At 31.9% G+C, this 23854-nt stretch overlaps 2 protein-coding genes across 4 annotated transcripts in view; one reads left to right on the top strand and one right to left on the bottom strand.

Moving 5' to 3' along the window:
- Window positions 1-851, bottom strand: part of LOC127717519 (uncharacterized) — a 159821-nt gene extending 158970 nt beyond the window's left edge. For both annotated transcript variants that reach the window (XM_052223198.1, XM_052223197.1), the window contains exon 1: window positions 732-851. The gene's annotated coding sequence lies outside the window, so the exon portion shown is untranslated. The remainder of the gene's footprint in view (window positions 1-731) is intronic.
- LOC127717518 (actin-related protein 3) lies at window positions 789-23084 on the top strand. Of its 2 annotated transcripts, none has more exons than XM_052223196.1 (11): window positions 789-949; window positions 6626-6806; window positions 9023-9133; window positions 11528-11623; window positions 12011-12118; window positions 12950-13093; window positions 14655-14828; window positions 16731-16823; window positions 19443-19568; window positions 20519-20602; window positions 21527-23084. In XM_052223196.1, the coding sequence occupies exons 1-11, from the start codon at window positions 906-908 to the stop codon at window positions 21620-21622; spliced, it is 1257 nt and encodes a 418-aa protein (XP_052079156.1). In that variant the 5' UTR covers window positions 789-905; the 3' UTR covers window positions 21623-23084. The 2 variants fall into 2 exon arrangements, with proteins under 2 accessions (XP_052079156.1, XP_052079155.1); XM_052223195.1 differs by lacking the exon at window positions 789-949 and adding an exon at window positions 1203-1391.
- The last annotated feature ends 770 nt before the right edge of the window (window positions 23085-23854 follow it).

Genomic DNA, 23854 nt, shown 5'->3' on the forward strand with positions numbered 1-23854 from the left:
TTCAAAAGGAAATGGGATTCTGACAACGTGTTTTTTTTATATGTTGAATAATTCGTAATCATGTTTTGGATAGTGTATTGCTATAAATATTTTTTTTCATTGTTTATGAATAAAGTGAGATTCTGACACACGTGAGATCAAAGGAGCCAAGCTGTTAAAAACAATTATCTTTCATGTTTTTTATTTAAAATCTTCAAAGTTTTACTCATACCAAGCTAAATACATGCAGTATTTACATTTAAAGCAAGTTAAAACAACCATGACAATTAACGATCATGATTTTTAAACACCCAACAATAACATCATATTAGGCTGTGTATAAATACCAATTAGCAGTAATCATACATAATTAACATTTAATAATTAATCATCAAATCAATTAAAAACAATATTTCATTTAAAAATTCCCGAATTTTTATTTATGAAAATAAAAATATTTTACAAAACATCTAAAAATTTATCAGGTTTTTGAATAAAAAAAGGGTGCGAACGTGTAGGGTGCGAACGTGTATTGGGCGCGAACGGACCCGATACCACTCAAACGTGCGCATAAAAAAAAATTACAAGTATTTTCAAATAATAAAGTAGTCCCCGTTTTGTACCTTATAACCTTCGACTGGTATCCGTATAATTCAGTTTATTTACCACATTTCTCATTTGTTATGGCTTTATATGAATTTACTACGTCTAAATTTATACTTAAAATAAACCATTTATAGGACCAAAAATACCTTTTTACTGCATTTTGAGTAGTGACGGTTTAATTTAAAATTAAATGTTCTGCAAAGAATGTGGTAATCACCTCCCATCGGCCATGTTGTTTCTCATGTCGCCGGCTGAGTCACTTCCTGCTTTCTGTTTTTAACTCCAAACAACTTTATTTAACATACATTCAATCATAAACAATGGCTGGACGACTTCCAGCGGTTGTAGTAGACTGTGGAACCGGGTATGCAACAAATAACTTCAATCCCCCTTAAAAACCCACCCTACTACCTGCGAAAATGAAAATGGGCGGATTTGCTGAAAGGTGTATGCATTTAATGCATTTGCACCGTCTCCAGTAAACAATATCTACATCTTTTGTATTGGTTGTTAAAATGAAACACTAAATACTTCCTTCTTATTCAGTTTGTTCACGTGATCTATTAACAAAAATTGTGTATTGCCGGTTTATGAATATGTAAATAGAACAGGAAGCTACGTTTTATGACAAAATAGCAATAAACCTGATGACAAAGTTGTCACTTCCTTGAGGACATCAAGGACCATCTCCTTCAGCCATCTTTATACTTATTGCAATATTCTGGGCGTGTATTCAATAAGATGTCGTTCGGAAAGTCCTTTGGTCCCACAGGGACTCCAGCAGTTATTATTGACTGTGGAACTGGGTTTGTACAATTTGTAAATACAAGAAAAAGTTATTAAAAATGTTCAAGTTGATACAGGAAATGAATGTAATGAAGGCTTTTTATGTTATTTGCATTCATTTTAAATGCAATCAGCTATAGTATAGGCAGATAGCAATATTTTAACTTCAGTATCTTCTCTAAAATTGTAATAATTGAAAAGAAATGTCTAAGATATCAAGACACTTGGCACTAAGTTAAGTGTAATAGCAGGTGATATTCCTGTATGTACACACTAGGAAAGAAATTCAACCTAGGCTCTAACATAAGAAAATCGAGGGTTCTAGGTTGAAGAAACCAAATGTCATATCAAATGTAGAAAAGATTCAATGTGATTAAAATTTTATTGTGGATATAGCCGTGTACATGTATATGACAAATATCAATGTTTCCTGTATTAACACAACAGTTTTCAGACTTTTGAAAATAAAGGACTGTCAAACCAGGTCGACAAATATAAACCATGCATTCAATGGCCTGTAAATGAAAGTGATAAATGGGAGCAAAAATCAAAACAAGTTTAAATATAAATATCTTTTTTGGGGCCACCACCATTTTGATTAAATATTGGAAAGTTCTGCTAATTTTTTTTTCTCTTAATATTCACGATTAATAAGTCCGTAAAAAAAGCTAAACAAAATTTGAAAACTCAGTGTCATAGAGAATTAGTTTTCAAGCATTAATACAAAATATGCAAAACCTTACATACAGTAAAAAGTCTAGCATAAACATTACCCCCTTTTCTATTGGCAGTTGTATACCTTGGAAATTATTTAACTTTTCAACTAACAATGACTAACAACATACATATTTCTATAAAGTCAGAGAATGCAGTTTTTTAATTATTGCTAACAAGGGGAAAAAATGAACAAAGTAATAATCTTAAATAATTTATTTAAGCGTCTAGGGAACCTCCGGTTTTTATACTACAGCAAAAAAAATTTGTGGTCGTATATTGGTATGACGCTGGCGTCGTTGTCCAAAGACAACTTGGTTTTCGCACTCTAACTTTAGTTTAAGTGAATGGATCTCTATGAAATTTTACCATAAGGTTTAATACCACAAAAGGAAGGTGGGGATTGATTTTGGGGGTTATGGTACCAACAGTTAAGGAATTAGGGGCCAAAAATAAGCATTTTTGTAACTTCCATACATAACTTGTGTGTTAGTGTATGGATCTCTCTGACATTGTACCATAAGGTTCCATATCACAAAGGGAATGCTGGGATTGATTTTGGGGTTAATTGCCTCCAAATTTTAGGAATTAGGGGCCAAAAAGGGGCAAAAAACAAGCATTTTTCTAGTTTCATGACAATAACTTGTGTGTAAGTGTATGGATCTCTCTGACATTGTACCACAAGGTTCCATATCACAAAGGGAATGCTGGGATTGATTTTGGGGGTAATTGCCTCCAAATTTTAGGAATTAGGGGCCAAAAAGGGGCAAAAAACAAGCATTTTTCTAGTTTCATGACAATTACTTATGTGTAAGTGTATGGATCTTTATGAAATTGTACTACAAGGTTCCATATCACAAAGGGAAAGCTGGAATTTAGTTTGGAAGTAATTGCCCAAAACGTTTAGGAATTAGGGGCCAAAAGGGGCCAAAATTAAACATTTTTCTAGTTTCCAGACAATAACTTGTGTTCAAGTGTATGGATCTCTCTGAAATTGTACTGCAAGGTACCATACCACAAAGGGAAGGCTGGGATTGATTTTGGGGGTAATTCCCTCAAATTTTAGGAATTAGGGGCCATACAGTGGCAAAAAAACAAGCATTTTTCTAGTTTCAGGACAATAACTTGTGTGTAAGTGTATGGATCTCTCTGACATTGTACCACAAGGTTCCATATCACAAAGGGAATGCTGGGATTGATTTTGGGGGTAATTGCCTCTAAATATTAGGAATTAGGGGCCCAAAAGGGGCAAAAAACAAGCATTTTTCTAGTTTCATGACAATAACTTATGTGTAAGTGTATGGATCTTTATGAAATTGTACTACAAGGTTCCATATCACAAAGGGAAAGCTGGAATTTAGTTTGGAAGTAATTGCCCAAAACGTTTAGGAATAAGGGGCCAAAAGGGGCCAAAATTAAACATTTTTCTAGTTTCCAGACAATAACTTGTGTTCAAGTGTATGGATCTCTCTGAAATTGTACTGCAAGGTACAAATGTACCATACCACAAAGGCAGTCTTCACGCTGAACCACAGGCCCAGCAGCCCAGGCTTGTAAAATTGCTCTCGGGCCTGTTAAAAATATATCTACAGGCCAACAGAATCTAACTAAAATTTTCCAAAAACTGAGCTCTGGGCCTGTAGATTTTAAAGTTCATTGTGAAGACTGCAAAGGGAAGGCTGGGATTGATTTTGGGGGTAATTCCCTCAAAATTTTAGGAATTAGGGGCCATACAGGGGCAAAAAAACAAGCATTTTTCTAGTTTCAGGACAATAACTTGTGTGTAAGTGTATGGATCTGTATGAAATTGTACTGCACTGCAAGGTTCCATATCACAAAGGCAAAGCTGGGTTTGAGTTTGGGGGTAATTGCTCGAAACGTTTGGAAATTTGGGGCCAAAAAACAAGCATTTTTCTAGTTTCCAGACAATTACTTGTGTTCAAGTGTATGGATCTCTCTGAAATTGTACTGCAAGGTACCATACCACAAAGGGAAGGCTGGGATTGAGTTTGGGGATGATGAATCATAAGGGGGTTCAAAAAATTTGGGGGGGGGGGATTTTTTTCTTCATTTTTTTTCTTTAAAATTTTCCATTTTAAATTGGTTATTTCTGATTTATATATAAAAGCAAATAATAACGATATGGTTTGAATAGGTAAATTAATAATTTATAAGTTCTTAGACCACATTCATTCTGTGTCAGAAACCTATGCTGTGTCAAATATTTAATTACAATCCAAATTCAGTGCTGTATCAAGCTTGAATGTTGTGACTTGTGTCTATACTTGCCCCAACTGTTCAGGGTTCGACCTCTGCGGTCGTATCAAGCTGCGCCCCAGCGGAGCATTTTATTTAAAATCTTTTGTGTGAAATGTTCTTGGTATTTTTATGGATACAACATGGTTTCCATTATCATCAAGTAGAAATTGAACATGCTTGTAAATTATTCAAGAACTCTTCACACACACACAAGTTTAATAATAAGCCACAATCATAAAAAAACAATTGGAAAATTTGTGTCTGTTATTAAAAGGATATAGGATAAGAATGTGTAAATTGCAAACAAATACAACCTTTAGTGAAAGACTGTTCTATTCATGACATTAATGTTTGATGGACCTTTACATGCTTTGGGTAAATCAAAACACACTTAGCAGTTTGCCCTTTCCCGACCTAAAAAAGTACCCTGCCCTCCACTGGCACCATTCATTCATTCAGTAATGTAATTGGTATTCATGTTGTACTTGTGTAGTTATAAGGCAAAAAAGTATATATATATATGTCCGTTTACAGTTACCCAATTGACCCTGCTTTTGAGCGCCAACCCTAAGATATGTTATTTCTTATGTGAAGTGAAAAATTAATTGAACTCGTGTCAGAAACTTATTTAGAGTTGCCAATAAAAGAGATCAATTTCCTAATACATCCTGACTTTCACAAACGTGAATATGACAACTTTTTTAAGGAATTTCACGACTCGTGTGATGAAATAAACACTTTGCAGCCATTTTTTTCAATCAATACCATAGGGAAATAATCCAATTATTAAAGATTTGGGTGAACTCGACCCATGGAAAACTCGGACCACGGCAAGACAGACCCAATGGCCCATAATCATGTCGCAAAGAATAAGATGAAAAAATAAAATGTAAATATGGACCTACCTACCCTATTTTTTTTATTGATGTAACCTTAAACAGGCATATATTTTTTTTTGCCTAACCAGTGTTTGATTAAAATTTTATTAAAACATACCCTTTTTGCATATTATCATTTTACACATTAAATGTCCTTTTCATGATAGGCACCCCGCCCTTTTAAAATCCTAGCTGGTACACTGAATTTCAAAAGCAAACATTTCGGAACTTAAACAAACATGATGAAGTATGAATTTTCTCTTTTTATACGCCCGTTTACGGGACGTATTATGGTATACCGTTGTCCGTCTGTCCGTCGTCAACGTCGGACATTAACTCAAAAATGCTTTAACCAATTTGCATAAAATTTTGGTGAATTGTTTATATCTATTGACGTGAGCTCCCTTTCATTTTTTATGAATTTTAGATTTTACGTTTCCGAGTTATGTGGTTTTATTCATTAAAAAAAGGGGGGTTTTCCAGTTTTCGGACAATAACTCAAGAATGCTTTCACCAATTTGCAAGAAATTTTGGTTAATTGTTTATATCTATTGACATGAGCTCCCTTTTGATTTTTATAAATTTTAGATTTTATGTTTCCAAGTTACGGGGTTTTATTCATAAAAAAAAGGGGGATTTTTCCAGTTTTCGGATAATAACTCAAAAATGCTTTCAGCAGTTCTCATGAAACTTTGATGAATTGTTGATATCTATTGATGTAAGCTCCCTTTAGAATTTTATGAATTTTAGATTTTACATTTCCAAGTTATGGGGTTTTATTCATTAAAAAAGGGGGATTTTCCAGTTTTCAGACAATAACTCAAAAATGCTTTCAGCAATTCTCATGAAACTTTGGTGAATTATTTATAGTTATTGATGTAATCTCCCTATTGATTTTCATAAATTTCAAATGTGACATTGAGAAGAAATTGAACTTTATTTGTTTATAGTCTGACAACAGATTTACAAAGTATTGCGCAACAGCATAGTGTATTGCACAACAGCAAGAAATCTTTAATTGAATATAAATTCAATTCATATAACTAATTTCAAGTTCTTTGACTACATTTATTCAGAAACCTATAATATGTCAAATATTTAATTACAATCCAAATTCAGACCTGTATCAAGCTTGAATATTGTGTCCATTTTTGCCCCAACTGTTCAGGGTTGGACCTCTGCGGGCGTATCCAGCTGCGCTCAGCGATGCAGTTTATTGCTTATGGTACTCTCTAATCTGCACCCCTGCCTGGCTATTTTAATTTTGAGGTATAAGACTGTAGACAATACATGAAAGAATTTGGTTATAATTAATATGGTTAATTGTCGAATTTTGTGAAATTGCTGATATATATATATATATATATAATGAAACACGTTATTTTTTGTGTGCATTTGTATAGGTACACAAAGATGGGGTATGCCGGTAACACAGAACCACAGTTCATTGTGCCGTCAGCCATTGCTGTAAAAGAATCTGCATCAGTCGGAGATAAAGCTATACAACGTCTTGGTAAAGGGGTGGAGGACCTCGATTTCTTTATTGGAGATGAAGCTTTGAATGCAACATCATACAGTGTAAAGGTAAGATTAATTTAGAAAAAAATATTTGTGGTTACAATGAAAATGGTAGATAACAGGCTTAAAGGTTTGTTTGCAAGGTGTATGTTATGACTACAAAATACTCATCAGTGTAGGGGGTAAAGGTGTATGTGAGAGACAATATCAAATACTTATTTAACTAATTGAGGCAAAGCAAAGGCCACAAAAAATATGCGTGTTTTGGGTTTATACACTTTATCGTTTAAAGACTACGGTAGATAGGTCATGATTGTTTTCTAGGTCACAAGGCATAATACATTGTGTCTTTACTGTCATAACACATTCCTTCATAAAAGTAGCCTTATCTGAGTTATTTCCCCTAATGTGGCAGAGTTGAAAAAAATGAATCATACAAAAAATATTTTGTATTAACAAGAACAGTGTTGAAAATAAGATAAAACACAAAATTCTCTACATTTAGATGAAAGTCTTACAAATGAATTACATTCTTCTTACAAAATTTGCATATTTCAATAATATCTAGACTGATTTTATTCAACTATTTTTGCAATTCAAGATGACAGAAGACACCTGTTCTACCTTTTTGTCATTTTACAGACCGTGCAAGACAACCATGGTTAGTCAAGGTCGTTAAACACCCTCTTGTAGTAGTAGATCTACCTTAAAATTTAGGTTTTAATGTTAATTGAAATGATTTTTAAATAATCTGCTTTTATTAACTGTAGGCAGATTCCATAATTATGTTTGACATTAATCAACACCAATGAACTTCTGTTTTGGAATACAAGTTATACTTATATAGTAAAGACTTTTTGACAAAAAATAGATCTATTCACATCATATTTTTTAAATAAAGGACACGTTAAAAAAATGTTCCTATCATAAGAAAAAGGACTGACATTTTGACAGAAAATTCTTATGTTAGCATAACTTAGCAACACGAACAATCCTGATATATTCAGTATTTTCAAGGTTTGGATGTATATCTTGCTTAAATATAAAAGGCAAATTGAAATAAAATATTTTTTAACATCTATACCAATAAAAAAGAAATTGCAAAAGCTTTAAAATAAGATTATCTTGGAATTGCTAACATAAGATTTGACAGACATGAACGTTGTTGCTAACATAAGATTTGAGACTTTATTGTTGCTAACATAAGATTTGAGACTTTATTGTTGCTAACATAAGATTTGACAGACGTTATTGTTGTTACATAAGATTTGAAAGACTAAATAATGTTGCTAACATAAGATTTTGACAGACTTGATGCTTACATAAGATTGCACTAACATAAGATAAATTTGACAGAAGATATATATTTGAGATATTTAACTAACATTGGAGATCTTATCCTAGTTGAAAGTCATTTTTAGAACTCCTGAAAAATACCGCAGCCTGACATTTAACAACATTTCAAACCAGGACCGATAACTCTAATTTGTAGCACATCCAAATGTTGCTAGCATAAGATGACAATTTTGTCAGAACTTATGTTAGCAACAGATTTGATAAAACTATTGATTAAATAAAGTTAATTGGAAGATCCAACATGTGTTTGTTTAATGTTCATTATGAAATACAGTTTAAACAGGCTTATGTAAGTACCTACAATGATGTGGCAAGATTTTATGAACATGTTGCTATCATAACATTTATTGACAAACAAGCATCTATTAAGCAAGGTATTTGAAATTCAAAAAAAAATATATCACAGATGTTTTTAATTAAAGAAAAGCAATAGATTCTGAAACTGAGATGAGTGAATAATTAGACTACACTTATTAAAACCATTATACCAGTGTCAACATAAAGCATTGTAACACATAAACCTTGCGTCAAAAAATGGGAAGTAATTTCTGTCAAACATTTCACATTTTCCAACTTGTTTTGATCATTTCTACTATTAATCGAAACAATCATATCAAATAATTGGTTTTCTTGCTTCATTTAACATTATTATTCATTAAAACATTCACAGATTATCATTCAAATAACAGTTAGTATTATTTTTATTAATTTGTTCCTTTTGACAGACATTTCCTTTTCTTTTACGGAATCTGCGAAATATTTTTATGCCTTCGTTTTGTTAACAAATCATTGAAGTGGAGGGAAAAAAATCATATTTCTCTTTTAAACCAACCTACATGTATGTCTAATATGTTACTGACTTTTTATCTTGCTCCTACATGTAGATTACAAAATCTTATATTAAAACAATATTAAATACCTTTCAGTGGCCAGTTAGACATGGAATAATTGAAGACTGGGATTTAATGGAACGATATATGGAACAAGTGATATTTAAATACCTCAGAGCTGAACCCGAGGATCATTATTTTTTACTGGTAAATACAGATTATCGCTATTTTCAAAAATTTTGCTTTTTTCTTTTTTTGTGAAATTTTCCTTATCAAGTCTTGAGTAATATGGATTTTCTCATAAGAAAGAAAATCATTGACGTTGCTTATATAATTAGGAAAACAATGGTGGAAAGTAACAATGGTCTTTTGCTCTTAGATAAGATTGTAGCCGAGAAACACCCTCGTGTTTAAAAAACCATCTATAATCTATAATTCTACTTCTGCATCCCGTGTGATATAATATTTCTCCACATAAGACAGTTAAATTTTCAAATTTAAACAAGTAGCTTATAAAGGGGTTTAAATTATTAGTATTAAACTGTTGAGAGTGGAGAAATATCATTGTAAAGACTCTGTGGTGGAATCTGACTTTTTATACGACCGCAAAAAAATTTTCGCACTCTTACTTTAGTTTAAGTGAATGGATCTTTATGAAATTTTACCATAAGGTTCAATACCACAAAAGGAAGGTTGGGATTGTGTTTGGGGGTTATGGTACCAACAGTTAAGGAATTAGGGGCCAAAAATAAGCATTTTTGTAACTTCCAGACATAACTTGTGTGTTAGTTTATGGATCTCTCTGACATTGTGCCACAGGGTTCCATATCACAAAAGGAATGCTGGTATTGGTTTTGGGGGTAATTGCCTCAAAATTTTGGGAATTAGGGGCCAAAAAAGGGAAAAAAAACAAGCATTTTTCTAGTTTCATGACAATAACTTGTGTGTAAGTGTATGGATCTTTCTGAAATTGTACTACAAGGTTCCATATCACAGGAAAAGCTTGAATTGAGTTTGGGGTAATTACCCAAAACGTTAAGAAAAAGGGGCCAAAAATAAGCATTTATCTAGTTTCCAGACAATAACTTGTGTTCAAGTGTAAGGATCTCTCTGAAATTGTACTGTAAGGTACCATACTACAAAGGGAAGACTGGGATTGATTTTGGGGATAACTGCCTCAAAATTTTAGGAATTAGGGCCAAAAAGGGGCAAAAATCAAGCATTTTTCTGGTTTCAGGACAATAACTTGTGTGTTAGTGTATGGATCTTTATGAAATTGTACTACAAGGTTCCATATCACAAAGGGAATGTTTGGATTGATTTTGGGGGTAATTGCCTCAAAATTTTAGGAATTAGGGGCCAAAAAAGGGGCAAAAAACAAGCATTTTTCTAGTTTCATGACAATAACTTGTGTATGAGTGTATGGATCTTTATGAAATTGTACTACAAGGTTCCATATCACAAAGGGAAAGCTGGGTTTGAGTTTGGGGGTAATTGCCCTTAACGTTTAGGAATTTGGGGCAAAAAAACAAGCATTTTTCTAGTTTCCAGACAATAACTTGTGTTCAAGTGTATGGATCTCTCTGAAATTGTACTGCAAGGTACCATACCATAAAGGGAAGGCTTAGATTGAGTTTGTGGGTGATGAATCATAAGGGGGTTCAAAAAATTTGGGGGAGGGATTTTTTTTCCACCTTTTATTTTCTTTTAAATTATCAATTTTAAATTGGTTATTTCTGATTTATATTTAAAAGCAAATAATAATGATATGGTTTGAATAGGTAAATTAATAATTTATAAGTTCTTAGACCACATTCATTCTGTGTCAGAAACCTATGCTGTGTCAAATATTTAATCACAATCCAAATTCAGTGTGTATCAAGCTTGAATGTTGTGTCCATACTTGCCCCAACTGTTCAGGGTTCGACCTCTGCGGTCGTATCAAGCTGCGCGCAGCGGAGCATTTTATTAAGGGTTTTTAGACGCAATTTGTCTTTCTTTTCCAATGTTCTTCAAATAGATGTGTTCTGTTTAGTGAGGTCATCCAACAACTTGAACAAGGTCACCTTTTTGTGATATCACTAGAGCAAATCCGGAAGGAAGCAAAATAATTGACGTCATAATTGAATTTGGACCAATGAAGAACGGAGTTTGTTCAAACTTAACTCACATTTATTATTAAAAAATAAGTGAGGAAAGTATAAATGGGCTGAGATTTAGAGAAATCCAGTTTATAATCTTAGTTTATGGAAAGAAGAAACAAGGAAAAAGTAAGATGTGTTCTTTATTTAAAAGGCATAATTTTGAACAGGAGAAATGAATGAGACAATGTTAAAAGAGAAGCTGTAAATTACAAAATAAACATCACACAAAAAGGTAATCATGCAAAATAAATTTTCACTGCTAGCTAAAGCTATATTAATAGGTTGAAGATGGTTTTTTATGCAACAAACAAACAGTTGTTTAAGCTATTAGTGTTACCCATGCCCCCCTTTTTGTCTAATGGCTGAACATTATATGTAAGGAATATCATGTTAATTATATACAAATTTGTATTGAATTGTTTTATATATTTGATTTGAATATTATTTGTTTATTCAGACAGAACCGCCACTTAACACACCAGAAAATAGAGAATACACAGCTGAAATAATGTTTGAATCTTTCAATGTACCTGGATTGTATATTGCTGTACAGGTATGTTATAAACGAGCAAGGGAGATAATTTATAAGAAAGAAAAGCAAGGGAGACAATTTTTCATCCTCAAATTAAAATCGAAAATAATTCTCTATATGTTGTTAATGAATGTGTTTATTTTTATTTTCTCAATGAACATTGTGCCAAGTATTAAAGTTATTTAAAGACATTATCTTGAAGATTTCAGTGTGAAAAAATCATGAATAAAAGGAGATGTAGATAAACATCAATGAGACAGCAACTAAACAACACAGCCAAGACTTCCAAAGAAAATAATGAAGACAAAAAGTCAGGGTTGAGAGTGAAAATGACAACCAAATTGTTTTGCTTAGCCTGCTATCATGTGAAATCATGAATCAATGTTTATCTTTCCTTTTATTTGACAGGCTGTGTTAGCATTGGCTGCTTCGTGGACATCACGACAAGTAGGGGAGAGAACTCTAACAGGAACAGTGATAGATTCTGGGGATGGTGTTACCCATGTTATTCCAGTAGTAAGTTGGCAGTGAAACTTTTATTTTAAAGAACAAATAGGAAAAGTGTTACATGCACAATCAGTTTAGGACGGTTAATTATCTCTAAAATAAATTATGCATATGAAATCAGTCAGACAGACAACTAACTGAAATTAAACATGTTAAAGTAGTCGTTAATTAAATTTTTATTCAGCAATACACAAAAGTACAATAGAAATAAATGCAGCAGTCTAAGGGTTAATGCAATAAAGTGATGAATCATCAATTAATGGCAAATTTCATCACTTTCTACATGTTCTAATGAAGTAACAAACTTTTTTTGTTGAAATATCAGAATGTTTTGATGTACGCTCTTGAGTAACAAGTACCGGAAGTGAAAGAAAATACTTCTTATAAAGTTGTCTGTTTGAAATAACATACAGCCAATCTTTAAAACAATGCTTTCACCTCTTTTCTAAAGAAATAAATCGTTTATGTCATAGAATTTCTTCACTTATAAATGAAATATTGCTGATTCATTGATTTAGTAAAAATTGAAAATTGCCAATGACAAAAGTAACTGAAAGCGACTATTGTGAACACCGGGGTGACTAGATATCACTTTTGACGGTCGGACAAAGCGAAGTCACATGTGGAAAAGCGAATTATTTGCCCCAGTCGCCTGATAGCATGAGCCCTGGTTCTGTGATTGTTTGGTGCTGCTGTTGTCATATGTCTGTAAACACAATAGTTTCTGCATGATATCATTTTTTAAGTAAAAAAAATATATAAAAATAAGTTAATAATTTTCTTTCAAATATTTTATAATATATTATTTAGAATTCACTGTCAATGTCATTGTCATTTCAGGCTGAAGGATATGTGATAGGTAGTTGTATTAAACACATTCCCATTGCTGGGAGAGATATAACATATTTTATTCAGCAGTTATTACGTGAAAGGGAAGTTGGCATTCCACCAGAACAATCATTAGAAACAGCAAAAGCAATAAAAGTAAGTTTGAGGAAGTGCAACTAGTAAATGGGCTTTGGTAAAGTTTGAGGAAGTGCAGCAAGTAAATGGGCTTTTGTTAAGGTTTGAGGAAGTTCAGCAAGTAAATGGGCTTTTGATAAGGTTTGAGGAAGTGCAGCAAGTAAATGGGCTTTTGTTTAGGTTTGAGGAAGTGCAGTAAGTAAATGGGCGTTTGTTAAGGTTTGAGGAAGTGCAGTAAGTAAATGGGCTTTTGTTAAGGTTTGAGGAAGTACAGCAAGTAAATGGGCTTTTGTTAAAGTTTGCAGAAGTGCAGCAAGTAAATCATTTGTAAATGGGCTTTTGTTAAAAAAAAAAAATTGGGGCAGGGGTGTTTAATTTTTATACCTTGAGAATATTGAGTCCTGGAACTTTGTCACAATTCACTACCAAGGGTACCTATTGGAATTTTAGGATTGACAATTTAGGTGAGGGGGGTAAGTAGGAAAACCATCATCAATGTTTTTTTTTTTATTTTGACATTAAGAATTTATCAGTTGAAAAAGAAAAAAAAAGCAAGAGAAATACTGTGTCTGTTTTTACCATGTCCTTAATCATGTTGATGATTTTTAACCCATCTATTTTTTTTTTTTAGTCCCCTACTGAAGAAGTCTAAGGGGATTTTAGGTTTACACTCTGTCTGTCTGTCTGTCCATCCGTCAATCTGGCAAATGAGTTTTCCACACTTTTTTTCTTCGTGCTTGAAGATATTGATTTATTATTTGGTTGTATTGTTTTATCATGCCAAGTTACAGATCAAGTTTGAATTTTGTTCCGGTCTCAAGATTTTTTGCAGAGTAATGGTCCTTGAACTTAGAAAATTCGCTCAGATAATCAGTTTTCCACACTTTTTTTTGTCATGCTTGAAGATATTGATTTGATGATTGATATATAGTTTTATCATGAGAAGTTACAGATCAACATCGAATTTTGGTCCTGTCTAATGATTTTGTGCAGAGTTATGGTCCTTGGACTTCGAAAATTCACTCAAATAATAAATTTTCCACTTTTTTTTCGTCATGCTTGAAGTAATTGTCCTGATATTTGTTATATAGTTTACACCATGACAAGTTATAGATCAAGTTAGAATTTTGTTCAGTACAATGAATTTTTAAGCGGTAGGGGACTATGTATTGCCTGGCAATACTCACAGAATGCTTGTTTAATTTATTATTATAAAATGTTTGCACAGCATTTGATATTTCTTTCTATTTGTAAGATTGTTTATAATAACAGAGGTAGAAATACGAAGGCAACATTAAAAATTCATTAGTCAAAGAATACCTGACAATGCCATGACAAAAAAAAAAAAAAAAATTTGTGAATAGAAGAACAATTCCACAGAACACAAATAAACATCTCCTGCCGTGCAAACATCCTATCACCAGATTCTAAATTATCCAGTAGTAAGTGCTAAAAATCAGGTACTAGACCAAACAGGTAAAAAGGTCACATTGATTTAATCAGATCTTTGACAAAGATATAATGTCACTAGTAAAATAATAATGTCATTTATCAGCAAAGATAAATTATTATATTTTTTTAGGAAAGATTTTCATATGTGTGTCCAGACATAGCTAAAGAATTTGCCAAATATGATGCAGATCCATCAAAATGGATGAAGAAATTTGAAGGCATGAATAGTATAACCAGACAAAAGTTTGCTGTAGATGTAGGCTATGAAAGATTCCTTGGTCCAGAAATTTTCTTCCATCCAGAGGTATTCTACTATTTGCATTTGTGTAAATTGTGACCATTGATACAGCTGTTAAATAGTATAATATAAAAATAAGGTGATGTGGTATGATTACCAATAAGACAACTATCCTCCAGAGTTCAGATGAAGTGGATGTAAGCAATTATAGGCAACCATATGGCCTTCAACAATGAGAAAACCCCATACCCTAAAGTCAGGTATAAAAGGCCCCAACATGAAAAATATGAAACAATTCAATTGAGAAAATTAACAGCCTTATTTATAATAAAACATTTTTTTAAAACAAATATAACAGACATGAACCAACAAAAAACTACTGAACTACAGGCTCCTGACTTGGGACAGGCACTTAATAAATGTGGCAGGTTTAAACATGTTTTTTTAGCACTCAACCTCTCCTAACCTGGGACAGTGGTGTAACAGTACAACATAAGAACAAACTAGTTAATTTTACCCTAAAAATCTAAGAACAGTTCAACTGTTTGTCATCTCACTGTTCGCTCAGATGTTTGGCATATTAAATAAGAAATCTGTGTCAGTTTGCATTATGTTAAGACTTTTATATGAAAAAATATACATCTCGGTAGAACTTTTAAAACTTGTTTTGTTTTTAGAGCCTTTAAAACTGAAAATGGTACACAAATGTAATCCAGTTTTTCATTTTTGTCGAGCCTTCGACTTTAGTCGAAAAAGCAAGACATAGCGATCCTACATTGCGTCGTCGTTGTCGTTGGCGGCGTCCACAAATATTCACTCTGTGGTTAAAGTTTTTGAAATTTTAATAACTTTCTTAAACTATCCTGGATTTCTACCAAACTTGGACAGAAGCTTGTTTATGATCATAAGATAGTATCCAGAAGTAAATTTTGTAAAAATAAAATTCCATTTTTTCCGTATTTTACTTATAAATGGACTTAGATTTTCTGCCAGGAAACAACACATTCACTCTGTGGTTAAAGTTTTTAAAATTTTAATAACTTTCTTATACTATTTTGGATTTGTACCAAACTTGGACAGAAGCTTGTTTATGATCAAAAGCTAGTATCTAGAAGGAAATTTTGTAAAAAAAATAAATCCATTTTTTCCGTATTTTACTTTTAAATGGACTTAGATTTTCTGCCAGGAAACAACATATTCACTCTGTGGTTAAAGTTTTTAAAATTTTAATAACTTTCTTATACTATTTTGGATTTGTACCAAACTTGGATAGAAGCTTGTTTATGATCAAATGCTAGTATCTAGAAGGAAATTTTGTTTTCTTCCAGTTAACATTAAATTCAGTCTGCAGTTAAAGTTTTTAAACAGTTATTTTAAATCATAAACTACCCTGGAATTTTACCAAACTTGGACAGAAGCTTCTTACAATCAAAAGATAGTATCAAGAGGAATATTTTTATTGAGTCTGCGATTAACAGAAAAAGTAGGCGACACACTGGGTTCCGCGGAACCCTTACGAATTTTGTTATTTCAAAATGTATTTCCCTTTCTTTAAGGAGTATTTTCTTCCCTTATATGCATAACAATTAAGTTAAAAAGTCTAACAAGAAATTGTCTATTAAGTGTATATATTAATGGATAGTATAATCACAAAAGTTAAGCCAAAAAATAAGACAATACCATCAGTTTGAAGAAAGACAATGTCGTGGCCATAAGTAAAATATAGAAATAATGTCAACAAATGCCTCAGAGAAGTAAGAAACAAATTTCCCATTGATTTAGATGCACCAAATAAAAACAACTGATAGAAATCAGTGTGCATGAATGCTGAAACTATAACATCTATCATTTAAAAAATAAAGAAAAATATGATGTTATGTTTCTTTTCTATCTTTGTTGTAAATATTTTAAAACTAAAAATTATAGAATAAACCTACTTTGGTACAATTATGTATATTTCTTTTATAGTTTTCAAATCCAGACTTTATAACACCTATCTCAGAAGTTGTAGATACAGTTATACAGAATTGTCCTATAGATGTCCGCAGAGGTCTTTATAAGGTAAGGCAATGAGTTGATAGTTTTTTTCGAGCCTGCGACTTTTGTCGCAGAAAGCTCGACATAGGAATAGTGATCGGGCGGCGGCGGCGTTAGCTAACTTCTTAAAAGCTTTATATTTTAGAAGGTGGAAGATCTGGATGCTTCATACTTTGTATATGGATGCCTCATGTTACGAAGTTTCCGTCAGTCACATGTCCAATGTCCTTGACCTCATTTTCATGGTTCAGTGACTACTTGAAAAAAAGTTAAGATTTTTTGTAATGTTAAATTCTTTCTTATTATAAGTAATAGGATAACTATATTTGGTATGTGCGTACCTTGCAAGGTCCTCATGCCGTCAGAAAGTTTTCACTTGACCTCGACCTCATTTCATGGATCAGTGAACAAGGTTAAGTTTTGGTGGTCAAGTCCATATCTCAGATACTATAAGCAATAGGTCTAGTATATTTGGTGTATGGAATGATTGTAAGGTGTACATGTCTAGCTGGCAGGTGTCATCTGACCTTGACCTCATTTTCATGGTTCAGTGGTTATAGTAAAGTTTTTGTGTTTTGGTCTGTTTTTCTTATACTGTATGCAATAGGTCTACTATATTTGGTGTATGGAATGATTGTAAGGTGTACATGTCTAGCTGGCAGGTGTCATCTGACCTTGGCCTCATTTTCATGGTTCAGTGGTTTTAGTCAAGTTTTTGTGTTTTGGTCTGTTTTTCTTATACTGTATGCAATAGGTCTACTATATTTGGTGTATGGAATGATTGTAAGGTGTACATGTCTAGCGGGCAGTTGTCATCTGACCTTGACCTCATTTTCATGGTTCAGTGGTCAAAGATAAGTTTTTGAGTTTTGGTCTTTTTTTCTAATACTATATGCAATAGTTCAACTATATTTGGTGTATGGAAATATTTTATGATCTATTTGTCAGTCACGCAGGTTTTATTTGACCTTGACCTCATTTTCAAGGTTCATTGCTCAGTGTTAAGTTTTTGTGTTTTGGTCTGTTTTTCTTAAACTATAAGCAATAGGTCAACTACATTTGTTGTATGGAAGAATTGTTAGCTGTAAATGCCTGCCTAGCATGGTTCATCTGACCTTGACCTCATTTTCATGGTTCATTGGTCAATGTTTAGTTTACTTGGTTAATGTTAAGTTGATGTGACAGTTGTAATAAAGCTTTATATTTAGGACTATCAACATAATATCAATGATTAGTAAAGAAGGCGAGACATTTCAGCGTGTGCACTCTTGTATTTATATATCAAGCCGTAGTCTTTCTCTTTTGAATTATTTTACACTGGTCATTGTATAACCCTATATCATGTTTATAGCTTATTATGCGTTATGGGCCAAGGCTTTACGCTGAAGGCCGTATGATTATTAGTTGCATAGTATACACGAACGACATTTGGGGTTGGATGGATAGTTCATACTACATCTTCTTACTTTTTATTTAAAGTAAGATAGTTGTCCAAAAAGTGTAATGATTACATTACAGTAGTTAGTATATCTGGAATTTAGTGGTAGTCATTTGTTGGTATATTTCATATTTGCTGTTCGTCTATTGTTTTGTATTTAAATCAGGTTGTTATTTTACTCATTTGAATTGTTTTACACTGATTGTTTTGAGGCCCTTTGGTCTTAATAGAACACTATGCGGTGTAAACAAATGCTCCCCGTTAAAGGTCATACTATAACCTAAAGTTGCATACATTAATGACATTAGATCTTGGCTAGAGAGTTGTCTTATTGGCAATCATATGATGCTACTTCACATCTGTTCGTTAGGTTGCTGTCTAGTTGACGTACATTCATTATTTAAAAGAAATAACAAACCATATTGATGTTTTTTTTATAGAAATATTCAATTAGAAAGTAAAAAAGAAGACTTTTTTGGCACCCCACGTAGTTTTGATTAAATTTCTTTTAACAATTTTACAAATTAAGTTAACCTCTTCCAGCAACAACCAAAGATGTCCCAGATTGTGATCATTTGTTTCTCTCTTCTTCTGGACAAACATTCTCGTCATAATTTTGTTTAACGTTGTAACATTGATACTTTTGTGGAAAAACGCACTTTAGCGTGTTCAAATGAATAGCACATACCATCGCACTTTAGCGTATCAAACCATCGCACTTTAGCGTGGGCCATCGCACTTTAGCATGACCATCACGTTTTAGCTTCCCCATCGCACTTTAGAGTCCTACATATATACCAAATAATTGATAAGGGAACAATTTCTGACAATTATATTGTCTTATTGTGATGGGATGAAAAAAGGGCAAACATGTCAGATGGCACAGATCTAGAACAAATACAATCAAAAGTTTAATAAACATATGAAATTTTCAACTCCTGTGGATTCATTTGTTTACATGAGTACCAATTTTTCGTGGATTGAGGAAAAGTTGTATTTTAGTGGATATTTGATTTTGAGGATTTTCCAAAGTCTGTATACAAGCCTATAGAAAATTTGTACTTCGTTGAACATTTAAATTTTTTGGTTTACCTTTACACACATAAACCAAGAAAATTGGTATCAAATGTAATAATTAATTCACAGTACACCTATCTTTTCATTCAATATGTTTTTAGCTAATGTGTAATATTATTTCTACCTAGAATGTAGTTCTATCTGGAGGATCAACAATGTTTAAAGATTTCGGTAGAAAAATGCAGCGTGATGTGAAGAGAGTCGTAGACGCAAGATTAAAAATTAGTGAAGAATTAAGTCAAGGTAGAATTAAGGTATGTTCAATATGAATAAACACAGTGATACAAAATACGAATACCTTTATCAACTTTAGAACCTATAGGTCTATTGGTTGACCTTGAAAAGAATAGGGTAGGTCATTAAGGTATTTTAGAATTTGTTTTATCTGAAAAGAGGCAATAAATATATTTATATATATGGGAAGAAATTTAAATGTAAATTTGTCTTTTTGTGCATTTCTGTTTCCATGAAGACCAACTTTTGTATCAACTATGATGTACAGTGTGTAAGACATATATTTCGTATTTGAATTTTAACCTTAGTTGGGATGTTTTTTACTGAAAGTTATATCAACCAAGAACACCTATGATTTTTTAAGGTCAGAAATGATAGGAAATGTATTAATTTTATCATGAAAACAAGAAATGTAAACAGATGTGTTCCAAATCAAAAAAAAAATTGCAACATATTTGGAAAAGATCTTTAAAATGTGTTTGTATTGACAAAGATAGGTAGACAATAAAAGGAGCTTAATTTTATTATTTCCATAAGACCTTTACTATTTCCATAAGACCATCAGAGATGGGGTGTATAATGGTATACCTTTGTATCTAAAAGCTAGAGAATACTTAATCAAATGTTATGAAAATGGTGTGAAGTATTTGAATCGGTGGTAAAAAGCTCCCTTTTGATTTTGAAAATATTGAGTTTGTCGTTCTAGAGTTGTTAGAACTTTTAGAATAAAGGCAATTTTCCACATATCACTCCTTCATTTAAGTAAACTTTTTCTGACGGATCATTTTACTGCCTTCTGATTTAATAATCATTACTGTGTTTCAATTTCGTTCTTTTAAACATTTTCAGTCTCCATTGGTGTGCATATCTTGTGCTCATGTTGCTACTGTTTTCTTTTAACTACTCTTTCTATACATACTATATGACAGACTATATAAAATAACAAATAAAATTATAATTTTATGTTTAGCCAAAACCAATAGATGTACAAGTGATCACACATCATATGCAGAGATATGCTGTATGGTTTGGTGGTAGTATGCTGGCATCTACAGTAAGTCAATTATCTCTTATATAATATAGTGAAAGAAGGAGGTATGATAGGAGCCATTATTTGGCCCCTGAAATGAAAAAATAAAGAAAAATTATACCAGCCTTTGAAAATTAATCAAATTTTATTGATAAATGAACAGTAAATTAAGATAATCTGGATATTTAAGTGCAGAAAGGTCACTTGTGATGTCAATATGATGGAATAAACCTGTAGAAATTAACTTATTTGGCCTAAAATGGCCATTTAACACATAGTTTTTAGACAAATTATATATGAGTCATTGCCTTAACCAAAAGATTTGTTTACACACATTAAAATTGTGAAATACATTGTCTAGAAAAAGATCTTTTTCGGTAAAGCCTTAGCACATATCTTAATTTTGATTACAAGATCTGAAAATGAGCTATTTTGGCAGTTTATACGGATTTGCACTAAATTGAAGATGTTTGAATCCCTATTACAGATATTGATATATGACAGATAATGTCTTATGAACATCTTATGGATGGCAGATTTATAATACTTTTTGATTTTCAAAATTTGATTTTTGAAATTAATAGAACCAAAGAAGTGGCCTTAAACTTTCTCATTTCAACATAGTCTTCTGACAATGATTTCCAACTAAGCATGAAAATTAACAAAATAACTTGGGATATTCTTCAATGAGACGTCAACCAAATGACCAAAAAAAAACAAGACATCTCTTAGAGGACTCAACAAACAGTAGAAAAAGGTTTCTATACAATATAAGTTCCAAATCACTCGGAGTCTAGAAAAAAAGTTACGAAATTAAGTGTATTAAAAACAAATCAAAGATCTGTCATCAACGCCAATGGCCCCAGAATATTCTTTCTGGATATCAAAGGTTCTGTGTTCTGAACCATATTATAACATTTTAATAATAATTTCTATGTTCTTTTTCAGCCTGAATTTTACAAAGTATGTCACACAAAGGCAGATTATGATGAGTATGGACCAAGCATTTGTAGACATAATCCAGTGTTTGGTACAATGCAATAACGTACAAACTGATACTAGGACTATTTTTAAAATTGGACTGTAATTGGATGAAACTTTTGCTGGATTCTTTATTCAAATTGAGTTTACAAAAAACCATTGCTAGACATTTGGAAATTCTGCTTCATAAAACACCATGTCAACCAGTAGGACTTATTTGGAAGTGAAAATCATCTTATTTTTGAGTGGAAATCAGTTACCGTTGAGTGAATTTGATATGATAAAACATTGTTGAAATGTTATGCCAACATATTCAGATTGGGGGAATATATTAATATATGCATATATATTTAAAGCTCAACTGGGAATTAGAAAGTTATCTATGGATATTAGAATTTTTGACCATTTAAAAATGATTTATCTGGAATTACTGTATAAGTTTATCAGACTTTGAAGAATCAAGAGTATTTTTTCCATTCGAAGTTTAAAAATGTAATGATTGTTTTTCTTTTTTCTTTTATTATATTCAGTAATAAGTGGAAACTTTATACACTAACATTGTCAAAACAAAGAATCAAGGATTGAGAAAAGTTCAAATTAATTTAATATTGTCTAAGCAAGGGAACAAATTTAATTGGTGCAGATTATAACAATGTGCTTTCTTTTTTTTACAACCAGTAATTGTGTAGTGTATTGTGGATTCATTTATTGTCAAAGGGTACCAGTGATATCGTGGCTTGAAAAAAAAAAAATTAATTTTCCATTTTACAGATGTCCAAATTTTTTTCGTCAAGAAACTGACATGAATATTCATGAATCTACGATATTGCCTGGTTATTGATGATATTACAGCAAAGAGGTTTCTAATCGAAGGTGGAGCCTTAATATATTGGTGCCTCTTTTTTTCCATGTATGTTTGAAATTGTGTGACAGGAATGAATGATTTTGGTCATGTTTGTTTTTATGCAAGAGGTCAAAGGCTAATATATATATTTACATTCTGATCAGTTTTTCCGTGAAATATTTTTTATGATTAATGTAACTGGAGTAATGAAAGATCATGTTTCAAAATGTTTTTGAACAAATATGAAGAAGTTGCCATTGATATTTTTCATAGAAAGTGATTATATAAGAATCATGTCTTCTTCTACTGTTGATGTTTTTACACATAAAAGAACATTTTTGATATTTTTTATTGAATTGGATAGAGGAACCAGTGTAAAACCAGTCAATCAAAGCCTCTTTCATGCATCAGCGATTTAATGAAATTAATGTTCATGTACAAATGATTTACTTTACATACAAATTGAAATTAAATCCCGGAGGCAAATTGAATATCTATTGTATAACATTGTGATCATAATTCTGTGTACCGTATTTATTTCTGTATAAATTGTGATTTATAAGAAATTATCCTTTAAGTTGATTAGCATATAACACTGAACTCTCTTATTAACATTGTCAAGTAACTAAATAAAAATTCTGGTTAAAAAATAGTTATTCCAAATAAGACTAAACTGTATAATGAATGTATAGAAAATGCTTTCAGCCATGGTGCTATTTATAAAAAGATAGAATATATGTGCAGTGTTGAATGCTTCGTGCATAGATGGGTTTAATACTGGACTTGCTTTGTATGATTCTGATAATACTTAAATACACATACCATACAACACAAAATGTAACTGTTACTGGAGAAAATAGGTCCTTTTGTCTACAAGGACAAAGTCAAAATGTTATTTTTTCCCCAAGCGCAATTTTCCTACTTGTATGTGGATAGGACTTTTTCTCTCCTCAAAAATATGTTACAAATTTCATGATAAAGAAATGAGTTAAATGTAATATTTCAAAAAATTGTCTGTGAGTTAGGCCTCTCATTAAACAATGTAGAATTTACACCTTATCTGGTATTTTCCAGCATGAAGTTTGTTCTCTCAAGTACGAAATATAAGGAGATGGCCAATATTGACATGATATGGATACTTTAGCCTACAAGTATACATACAGACAACACCACTGCCTTTTACTGCCAAAATTAAATAAATCTAGATGTCAAAAATAAATCTTGGCAAATTTTGGAGTAGCAGCAATTTTTTGTGAGATTGGTTTGGAGAAATAAACAATATTTTTATTTTAGATACAAATTTTGAAGACAATTTCCATACTCAAACATGTTTAGATTTTTGGAAGTGCTAAATTGTCAGAAAATAAAGGAAAATGGTTACCTGCTTCTTTGTATGATAAATTTGCATTTACAGTATCATAAATTTTATTATTCACATTTTTTACAATTTT

This window comes from Mytilus californianus, unplaced genomic scaffold (assembly GCF_021869535.1).
Source record: "Mytilus californianus isolate M0D057914Y unplaced genomic scaffold, xbMytCali1.0.p SCAF_10, whole genome shotgun sequence".
Taxonomy (NCBI): Eukaryota; Metazoa; Mollusca; class Bivalvia; order Mytilida; family Mytilidae; genus Mytilus; species Mytilus californianus.